General features: G+C 39.5%; 2 protein-coding genes across 6 annotated transcripts in view; one reads left to right on the top strand and one right to left on the bottom strand.

Annotated features, from left to right (window-relative positions):
* Positions 1 to 1,582, bottom strand: part of LOC107696028 (protein canopy homolog 2-like) — a 3,007-nt gene extending 1,425 nt beyond the window's left edge. The window contains exons 1-4 of one of the 2 annotated variants that reach the window (XM_016496162.1): positions 1,525 to 1,582; positions 1,209 to 1,314; positions 856 to 971; positions 587 to 766 (exon numbers count right to left, since the gene is read on the bottom strand). In XM_016496162.1, the coding sequence (XP_016351648.1) occupies positions 587 to 766; positions 856 to 971; positions 1,209 to 1,308 (396 nt within the window). In that variant the 5' untranslated portion in view covers positions 1,309 to 1,314; positions 1,525 to 1,582. Of the gene's footprint in view, positions 1 to 586; positions 767 to 855; positions 972 to 1,208; positions 1,315 to 1,417; positions 1,501 to 1,524 lie in introns of those variants that run through there. The other variant, XM_016496163.1, reaches the window with a different exon arrangement.
* Positions 1,583 to 6,836: 5,254 nt separating this feature from the next.
* Positions 6,837 to 10,018, top strand: LOC107696038 (uncharacterized). Of its 4 annotated transcripts, none has more exons than XM_016496179.1 (5): positions 6,837 to 7,079; positions 7,990 to 8,178; positions 8,388 to 8,516; positions 9,200 to 9,396; positions 9,560 to 10,018. In XM_016496179.1, the coding sequence occupies exons 2-5, from the start codon at positions 8,067 to 8,069 to the stop codon at positions 9,731 to 9,733; spliced, it is 612 nt and encodes a 203-aa protein (XP_016351665.1). In that variant the 5' UTR covers positions 6,837 to 7,079; positions 7,990 to 8,066; the 3' UTR covers positions 9,734 to 10,018. The 4 variants fall into 4 exon arrangements, with proteins under 4 accessions (XP_016351665.1, XP_016351664.1, XP_016351663.1 ...); XM_016496178.1 differs by having other exon boundaries at positions 8,067 to 8,178; XM_016496177.1 differs by lacking the exon at positions 6,837 to 7,079 and adding an exon at positions 7,106 to 7,424 and having other exon boundaries at positions 8,067 to 8,178.

Genomic DNA, 10,018 nt, shown 5'->3' on the forward strand with positions numbered 1-10,018 from the left:
TTAAAGCTTTAATCAGGATAAAACCGTATATTAAAAGCTAACAGAAGCAGTAGCATTTGCAAATAACAGCGTAGCTAAAAGTATGAGACAACAAACAAAAAATATAAGCCTACCATTAAAAGCCGTGCTTGCACAGGTTCTGCACAATCCTCTTCAATAATATCCTCTGCTTCTCAATCGGGCTCAAACTGATAAGCAATATTAATGACGCCGTTGTTTACAATACAACTGGAGCACATGCACTGAGGTGAGGGGCAGGACGTTTAGACACGTGCTAGAGGTGGTTTAGCCAATCACAACACACTGGGCTAGCTAACCAATCAGAGCCCATCGCCTATTTCTGAGGGAGGGGCTTCATAAAAACAGGAAATGATCAGCGTGTTTCTCAGAGAAGGGACAGAGCGGTGTGGAATAAAAGTAAATTATGTGAAAAATAATGCGTTTTTTAAAAAACGAAGCATTAACACATGTTAGACTGCACCCCATAAACACAATCAAGCCTAGAAAAAAACCACTGAACCACCCCTTTAAGGTTTGGCTTAAAAATAAAAGACATGAAGAAATGGGGGGAAAAAAACATTCTCACAGCAAACTTTAAACTAGAGCTGACTCTGGAGTCAAAGGCCACATCAGAAAGGTCCATGGCAGTGCCATCACGGGATGCATGTCTCTCGTATGTCTTCCGCCGTTCACCGTAATCGTTCATCCTCTCACAAACCTCTTCCATCAGTTCCAGCAGATGACTCTCAGAGCGGGAAAAGGGAACCTAAGCACATTAAAACAAATACATGAAGATCTGTAAGTTGGTGTCAAACAAACAAAAAATGATGTCATTATGAAACTAAAATATGTCACCTCTCTTACTGACTGACTGCCATCAGGATCAATCCTAAATGATCCGGTCTGGATCATTTTCTTGGGATCTATTTGTGATATGGCCCACTCCATTTCATCGACTAATGCCCTGCACGCTGGGGAAAAACATGTGCGTGATGCAATTCAGAAGAACTCCTTAATCACAAAGCACAATTATTTATAAAACAGTTTGAAGATGCATTTATGAAAGTGTATTACATTCCTGATGTTTCTTTGTCCTTCAAGACAACTAATCCACAATGGCTGTCTGGGTATAAAAATATATACATGCATACATGAATGTTAACATATATGCACAGTAAATTATAAAAAGTGTAAAAAAGTTGAAATACCTCCACATTTTATTTCTTGACCCTGTCTGGCTCCTTGGACTAACAAAAGGTGCAAAGACATCAATGCGTAGACGCCAACAATGTAAAAATGGTTTTCCATCCCCACCTACAAAACAAATAAAATGTCATGCAAATGCAGGTCATTGCATACAATTATATTTTATTGCAGCCTTCGATAGACTGTGACTGGCCGGTTTAACAAGTGTTACCTTTCACAAAACACAATCGAACAATGAAATCATGCAATGTGTCAATGTATTCATTAATCGAACTGCATCACATGCATATTTTAAGGCACTCGCGTAAATACACAAACCTTTTGCTTTAAATGCACAGCACACACGCGTTCAGGAACTGATGACGTGCACACAGGGATAATTGTAGATTAGGAGCTGACCTGGGATCTGCCGCGATCCCTTTTTTCTTCTTGAGTTGTATTGGCTTGTCTTTGGCGCATTACCGCCACCAACCGAGCTGGAGCGTGGAGCAGCGACGCTCGCGCCCTCTACTGTACAAATAGTGGGACCTAAATATGACCAAAACATACTGTGAAAAAAATCTAGCCTAAAATAAATTAAATGATTTTTTCTCACATACATGTGTGCCACAGTTATTGGCAGCCTTAATTTAATGCAAATGCCCCGATATCAAGATAACAGCTGAGTTTTCTCCTATAATGTTTAACTAATGAGCCTGTAAACTCATAGCAAGGGATCTGACAGCACTTCTCCATACAGTATCTCTCCAGATCCTTCAGATTCTGTGACCATGCTCTCCACAGCAGCTCATCGTATGGTTTTCTACAGGGTTTAGGTCAGGGGACTGGGGTGGCAATGGCAAAACCTTCGTTCTGTGGTCAGTGAATTTGTGGTGTGCTTTGGATCAATGTCCTGTTGGAGGATCCGCCAACATACTTCACAGCAGATAGGCTATGAAGTACTTTTTTGCATGGCTGTATTTCTGCCTGTGCCAAACCCACAAAAGGCTCTGTTTTGTTCTAGCTAGCACTCAGTCCCATTGAAGGTTTCAGTAACATCTGCACTGTAAAACAAATCTGTAAAATTTACGGTAAAAAAGCAGCAGCTGTGGTTGCCGGAATTTTACCGTAAAAAATACGGTAGCAACGTTTTAGGTTTTACGGTTTTAACTTAAATTTACAGTTAAATACAGTAATTTCATTAACTGATATAATGTTAATATACCAACCTATTGAAGTACTGAAATCTGTTTTGTACCTTTGTAATATTAAATCATACGGTCTTTTTCCACTTCCAAAAACGGTATACTACCGAAACATTTATGTCCAATACATGTAATGTCCAATACAGTTTTTCACCGTAGGTGAATATATTCCATAGTAGGGGAATTTACCGTTAACCATTTAACAGGTTATTACTGTAGCATTTTTACAGTCTTTTACTGTTAAATTCACTGTAATTTTTTACAGTGTGGCAAACTGTAATGTAGACACTTGTTTGTTATTTGATCTTAGTCAAGACTTTTTCATTCCAACCTTCCCAAATTTGTGAGTTGTGATTATGTTGGTGATATCTGATTGTAGTTTTAAAGACTTTCTGACCCCAAGACCCAACTAATACCTGCAATTCTCCAATGGTGATCCTAGGAGATTCTTTGGCAACTTGAAGCGTGCTCCTCCAATCGCTGGTTGTTAATTATAAATTATCTTAATTATAAAACTTCCAAACTAATTAATTATAGTGTTTGTGAGAATGCAGAATAGTTAGGGTGTCTTTGACCCAGAAGACTTTTATTTTATATTCTAACATGGAAGTAATATTCACAAAAACTTATTTCATCAGTCCTCTCTTGGCATACTGTAAATATGTGCACTGTAGCATCTTTGTTTCTGATTTATTTCTGCCGCAGCACATCTTAATTTCTAATCATGTTAAACAATTTTACACCTTGGTGGTTGACCATCGGTTACGGTGATGTCACTGCTTGTGCAGTCTTCCTCTGTGGTGGGAGCGTGTGTGACTGATAAGGCCTTTTCTGGGTGCGCACACTTTGGAACAGTATAAGGGCACAAGAAGGACTCTGTCAGTAGAGCAGTTTTAGATTTCTTCCTGTATTGCCTGGCAGCCATAACAGTTTCTCATCGACATTGTTCGAACTTTCTTAAGGCCTGGTTGATTGCTACTCACCAGCTGGTTCTGTCCTCAGCTCTGGATTCCAGTTCTGCCTCAGGGAAATCAAAGTGCTTCAGACTTTCTTTGATGCAGTCCTTGTAACGCTTCTTTGGATGACCATGATGCCTGTGGCCTTGAGACAGCACTCTATAGGGTATCTGATATTGGAAACAGGAACTGTCCATTTGTATAATATGGCCTGTCCAACAAAGCAGGTCCTTCATGATCATGGCCTCGATGCTGACCAGACCAGGAGCCTCATTTATAAACATTTACGTAGGGTGACCATTTTCCAAAAAGAGGACAGTGGGTGCGGGCGGGGCGGGGGGCTGGGGTTTGGTTGGTTTGTGGTTAAAGTAATGCTGAAAGCACCAAAGTAGCGCAATCCTAAATATCAAAACTCAAAATGTCATTTTCTGTTGTGCACTGTTATGCATATTGATCATAAACACAGCTAAAAAGCTTCCTACCAGTGGCCCTCCTTCACAAAACTTAACATCTAGCACAGTTTTATCATAGGTAGAATCAGTGCCATAGCAGGGGTTTGCGGGGCAGGTTGTACCCATGGGCCCTGTCTGAAATCATGTAAATAGCATAAATAAATAGAACAAAGATAGAAATTAAAAAGTTGTTTTTTTTCAAGTTTGTATTCAGGTACAGAAACCGAATAATCAAATGTAAAATAGCATTGCATAGTCTTCACTGTATAAATTAAATATAGATTAGTTCTTGTTAAAACAAAAAATGTATTCAGGCAAGAGCGGTGAGTGATTTTCTTTCTTTTATTTTTCTTGAATTAACATGAAGGACACCGACACAGCTGTGGGCCCCTATAATCGTCACCACCTTTCACCCCACTAGCGACGGCCCTGGGTAGAATGCAAAATGTTTCAATACAAGCATTTCAGTCAAATGTAATTTTTGCAACATTTCAAACCTTTAGCCCACATGGGAAAATCAACCTATAGCCACGGTTTAAAAATAGCCCAATTCCATTGGGAAAAAGCGTGCGTGATCGCAAAATCAATAGTGAAAGTGAACAGCGAGCGCTCATTCAAAAGAGATTTAAATACCCTGTATATTGATGGTGCATTGATGCACATTTTCCTGATGCGCGAAAATTATAGGCCTATACAATATTAGAATGTTTGAGGGAGCACTGGACACAAAAATCACAGGAGTGGGCGATAATGGTCAGAAATTCAGCAGGAGCAGGATTAAGAAAACAGCCCCTGGCAGGGCTCTAATACAAAAACGCAAACAATGAATGGCGACTGTAGAAAGCAAAAGCCTAATCCCAGACAATTTGGGCGATTTAGAAAACGCATTTTTTAGGTCTTAAAGAGGACATGTCCAGGAAAAAGAGGACGTATGGTCACCCTATGTGAACTAGCCCTATAAGTTTTGATGGCAACTGCCCAGTATTCGGTCAGTGCCATAGGAATCTACAGCACTGAACTGATAGGACAATTAAATGGATTAAGAACCTGGTCTGTTCAGTTTCTATATATTTGTCACATTTGAGACAGTGTTCCTGAGTGTGTAAGATGCTGTTCAACCCCAGGGCCCAGATGCACGGCTTTAACATCCCAGGGGATGGAAGCAAACAGGTAAGGTGTAAAAGAAGACTGAACCATGGCACCATCAACCAGTACAAATCTGTAGGACCAGTCATGACCTCTTTCCAGTACTACGCAGCTCAGAGCAGCCCAAAGATGGGGAAGGACAGGGAAAGCATATCAGCCCATGCTGAGTATTCAGTGAGTAGCTCATCCACATACAGAAGATGTTGATGAACCTGGATCTTTGCAATAGCCAAACTCCTCTCCATTGCAAGAACAGGTCTAATTGATCTGGAATCCAGATCCATGCCCTGAAAATGTACCAAATGATGAGGAAAAGGCAACTCTTCCATACTCTCAGCCCTAGGGGTCTGACTTTTGTTGAGATGTAGGCATCGACTCAAAGTGGAGGCAGATGAATGCAAACTTATTGAGGCAAGGTTTAAGCAGATTAAATGACTGGAGAAGTCTTGTATATGTCACCAGAGAGAAGTCTATTGTTTTCACCAGAAGGTCCAGTTATGACATTTTGATTAGACATTATGAGGTCAAAACATTTTTTACAAATTACATATAGCCTATTGCACAAATGATTTGTTCACAACAAGATCTATAACATGCATTTATTAAATATATAAGGTGAATTTTCATTTCATTCTTGTTGGATTGTGTGTAAAAAAAACTACTTAACTACTAATGGTTTACTAGGACTGCATCTTTCACGTGTAAAATAGTGCTTCCTAACATTTCTGTGGGTTTCTCTTGATGATTATATAATTAAGTTTTTGCACTTGGTATTTCTGCATAAAGTTATTAAAAAAATTAATGAATGAAAGGCAGGTAGCTATAAATTCGATTAAAGGGGTCATATGATGCGATTTCAATGTTTCCTTTCTCTTTGGAGTGTTACAAGCTCTTGGTGCATAAAGAAGATCTGTAAAGTTGCAAAGACTAAAGTCTCAAATCCAAAGAGATATTCTTTATAAAAGTTGAGTCAGCCACGCCTACCTAAAACGCCCCGTTCTAACACGCCCCCACATGTCTACGTCACTATTTGGGCGGCGGTATGCAACTCTCCCACATCTTCACGCAAAGAAAGAAGGCGTAACTTTTATTCTCGCTGTAGTATTGTTGCTGCCACCGCCACCATGTCGTGAAGGTGCTGTGTGTTTCGTTGTGAAAGCGAAACTACTTTGTTTGGCTTCCAAAAGAGGACGATATGGCTTCGTCATGCCTAGAGCTGATCTGTGCTGGTCGCTGAGGAAATATCAACTTCGCGCTGTGGATCGCCGGATCGGCTTTCACCGTGGACGAAGCGGAGTCCAGCCCGGGGTCGTCACATGTGGTTGCCGCAAGCATCACAGTATGGTGAGGGGCGTAACATTTCCGTCACACGCTTGAGGTATTCGGCCAATCACAACGCACTGGATAGCTGGCCAATCACAGCACACCTCGCTTTTTCAGACCGATGCGCTTTGTAAAAATCGACACGTTTCAGAAAGGCGGGGCATAGAGGAGCAACAATAATGTACAGTATGTGGAAAATAATGGGTTTTTTGAACCGTAAACCACATAAACACATTTCATTACACCAAATACACAAAATAATGTTCTTTTTAGCAGCATCATATGACCCCTTTAAGACTTTCCATCACGATATCACTGCTGAAAATGGAGACACAAAAACAATCAGTAGGCTATGCCAAATAGTCAGATATAGGCCAACCCAGTGCTGCTGGAATGTTAACTTGTGATATTAAACAGTTTCTTGTATTAATACAATTATTTTAAATTATATTACAAATAGTACACACTATTATACTTTAAATAATATATAAAGACTGTAATAAGTGTAGACAGGCACTATTTCGCTATACGCTGCTACGTAACACTACATCTTATTTGCGCAGGCGGTGAGGCCTGAAGTGAGTTTAGACGCGATAAAAGCTCGTGCTCTGTTTCTGTGATGGGTCACTTTAAAGAAGACCCAGGAGGAGGTTCCTGTTTGAGTTCCTGTTTTTGATTTCCTGACACATACTGTTTGCTTCTTTTAGTAAATGTAACGCTGCAGAGCAAATACGGACTCTTCAGTCATTAGAGTGACAGACGTAAAAGATTCCTTCAGGTGTATCGAGTTAATCACGGATGTTTGGATATTAGTAAGCATGTATTGTATATAGTCTACCATGGGAATAAGTTCGTCCTCTTTATGCTTTCATTCTGTGGCCACCGCAATGCAATGTAGCCTATTGCGATACAGAGTGATAGGAGCTGAATATTTCTATGGAGAAAATAACGTGTTTGTTAGTATTGATATTATAGTGATATTGGATATATTTCCAAGGACGTACGCACAGGTTGTCTGTGACATATTTTTCTTAAATATATCTAGAGGTACAAACGATGGTTGGCTACTGTGTAACTTCTGTGGTTTCGGTCGACATCTGTGGCTCAAGTGTTCTTGCGGAAGAACCCCACTGCGCGAAAGATTTTCATACTTCGAGGTGTGCCAATGATTACCTAGCTATCTATCGGTCCACGGGAACTGTCCAGCAAGGAAAGATCACCTTAGTCAAAAAATCGCCATCTCTGAAAAGCCAAAAGCGAAAGAAAGAAAGACTGAGAAGTTGTTCTCACCTGACAAGTTGTAATTTATTAATGTCAGTGTCAAGAAATATTCAGATGTTATAATTTTACTCTACCCAGTTACAACCAAGAGATCAACCCTGTAACAACCAACCTGGTCTCTCTTATATTTCTTGATGGTAAAATAATAAGCAGAAACCTGCAGTCTGTATGTTTTAATTTTGTATTACTCCCCTCTTTTTCGGGTAATTTTTTGTTCCATGGCGAGTACCAATGCATTTTCATAACTTTAAAGTTAAACATAAAGTTACAATTTGTTGAAAAAATATCATATGCTTTTTAATGGCAAGTTTCATTGAGTCAGCTTACCACAATGATCACTCAAATTTACTTTTGTGCTTTTTTTCTTGCTAATAATTGACAATTTGAATTATGAAATTATGAAAAACTTTCTCTCTGCTTTTTTCTTATCTTCCTGTACAGAAGTCTTCGAGACTGCAAACTCAGAGACTTTTTAATAAGTTGTATGTTTAATTTGCTCCACTGATAACCGCTCTTAGATGGAGGAGGCGTATGCAGCACTGTACCAGGAGTTTGTCTGTCTCCAGTCACTCTGCTTAAAACAAGCAGCAATAATACAACATCTCTCTGACACAATACAACGACAGCAAGGTCAGAAGACTCTCGCAAATAAACTACAAATTACTTCATGTATGATTAATGTCACAATGTATTAAATGATCGTATACACCAGGGGTTCTCAACTCTGGCCCTCGAGATCAGGGTTGGAGCTAAACTCTGCAGGAAAATGGATCTTGAGGGCCAGAGTTGAGAACCCCGGGTAATGCACTATGATAAATGAAATTAATGTTCACTTTCAGGTTTGGCCTCGGCTCCAGCTAGGAACTTTGGAAAGCCGTGTCAGCGCACAGAGGAAAAGTCAGGACATCAACTCCACGAACACGAACCTCTAGGACATCCCACTGGACCACACATACTGGACCCTCAAAGTATAGTATTCTCGTTATGTCTGTTAAAATGATAATTTGAAAGATTTAAATTCAACCATTGACTAAAGGCCAATTAACACCAAGGATGATAACTATAACGATATAGTTCCAAAAATTGTTCTAAATTCAAAATAGCAATTCACACCAAAACAATAACGATAACGGCACAAATATCGTTGGAATCATCGTAGTACCTTTTCTTTCTCCAGCTGATAAACGATAAAAATATTGGCAGCCAATCAGAATCCATCCTGCTTAAAAAAAAGAGCTTGATCATTTAAAGACAACAGAACTGCAGTGTGCACTTCTAATAAACAACGTTATTGAGTGTTGCAAAAATTGTTCTAAATTCAAAAGAATAGCAATTCACACCAAAACAATAACGGCACAAATATCGTTGGAATCATCGTAGTACCTTTTCTTTCTCCAGCTGATAAACGATAAAAATATTGGCAGCCAATCAGAATCCATCCTGCTTAAAAAAAAGAGCTTGATCATTTAAAGACAACAGAACTGCAGTGTGCACTTCTAATAAACAACGTTATTGAGTGTTGGTGTGGATGCTAATGTAGTTATCATTACAGATATTGTTCTTGATATTTCTATTCTCTTACTTTTGTCTGCAATTCTGAATCTTTTGACCTCAAGCGTTAAATCAAGTTATGCATATGTTTGTTTGTCAGCTGGTAATGATCTCAGTCGTATCGATAGAGGACTAGACAAACTGCATCTTAACCTGGACATGCCAGATCAGAAGCAGGGTGACCATGATAATGCAGTTTTCCACAATCCTGTAAAGACTGTGGAAAACAATGCCTGGGATGACCTGAGGAAAGTTGAGCAACATTATTATGCTAACCAGACTTCACAAAGGCTGCGGGTTCGTATCATACCTGTGTTTAGTTAGCTTTGGTTCACTTCAGTTCCTTTAAGTTCCCAATTTGAATGTGTCTAGTCCTTCTGATCACACCTCCTGCTAAACACCTCACTACAATTACTAGAACATCTGACATGTGTGAGAAGACTGTTTCTCTGTCCCGCAGAGGCCCTGGTCATCCTCGTTTCTGGACAGTGAGTTGGTCAGTCAAGCCGGAGGGCTGTTCATGTCTGGAGTCACGCTGCAGTCGCAGGTGTGTGAGTTCTGTCACGCTGTGTTTCCTGGACACACAAGCACCCGTGGAGAGTTTCTGCGTCACCTCACTACTCACATGACCTGAAGGAAAACAATGCTGGGAATCAAATTCATCAAAAATGAAGATGAGATGAGAAGTGAACACACTGATAATGCCAGTAATGGACTATCACATGTTTGATTTTGAAACTATTTGAGGTTTGGTCAGTGATGATCAAGATTTTTTTATTAAATTGTAAAGCACACAAAGTTGTTGTGCAAGTACTTAACAAAAGTAAGACGAAAAAGTAACGAGAAAGTAAGAACAAAAAAAATGTTATGCATGCACATTTATTTGTCGTTTCGTTTTATCATGATAATAAAATGATTC

This window comes from Sinocyclocheilus anshuiensis, unplaced genomic scaffold (genome assembly GCF_001515605.1).
Source record: "Sinocyclocheilus anshuiensis isolate Anshui unplaced genomic scaffold, SAMN03320099.WGS_v1.1 scaffold746, whole genome shotgun sequence".
Taxonomy (NCBI): Eukaryota; Metazoa; Chordata; class Actinopteri; order Cypriniformes; family Cyprinidae; genus Sinocyclocheilus; species Sinocyclocheilus anshuiensis.

Excerpts from the sequence above, each read along its gene's own strand:
- LOC107696038 (XM_016496177.1), top strand. The coding sequence starts at position 7,107 with ATGGGAATAAGTTCGTCCTCTTTATGCTTTCATTCTGTGGCCACCGCA. Across the intron at positions 8,179-8,387 it reads CACAATACAACGACAGCAAG|GTTTGGCCTCGGCTCCAGCT; the intron begins GTCAGAAGACTC and ends GTTCACTTTCAG. Across the intron at positions 8,517-9,199 it reads ACACATACTGGACCCTCAAA|CTGGTAATGATCTCAGTCGT; the intron begins GTATAGTATTCT and ends TTTGTTTGTCAG.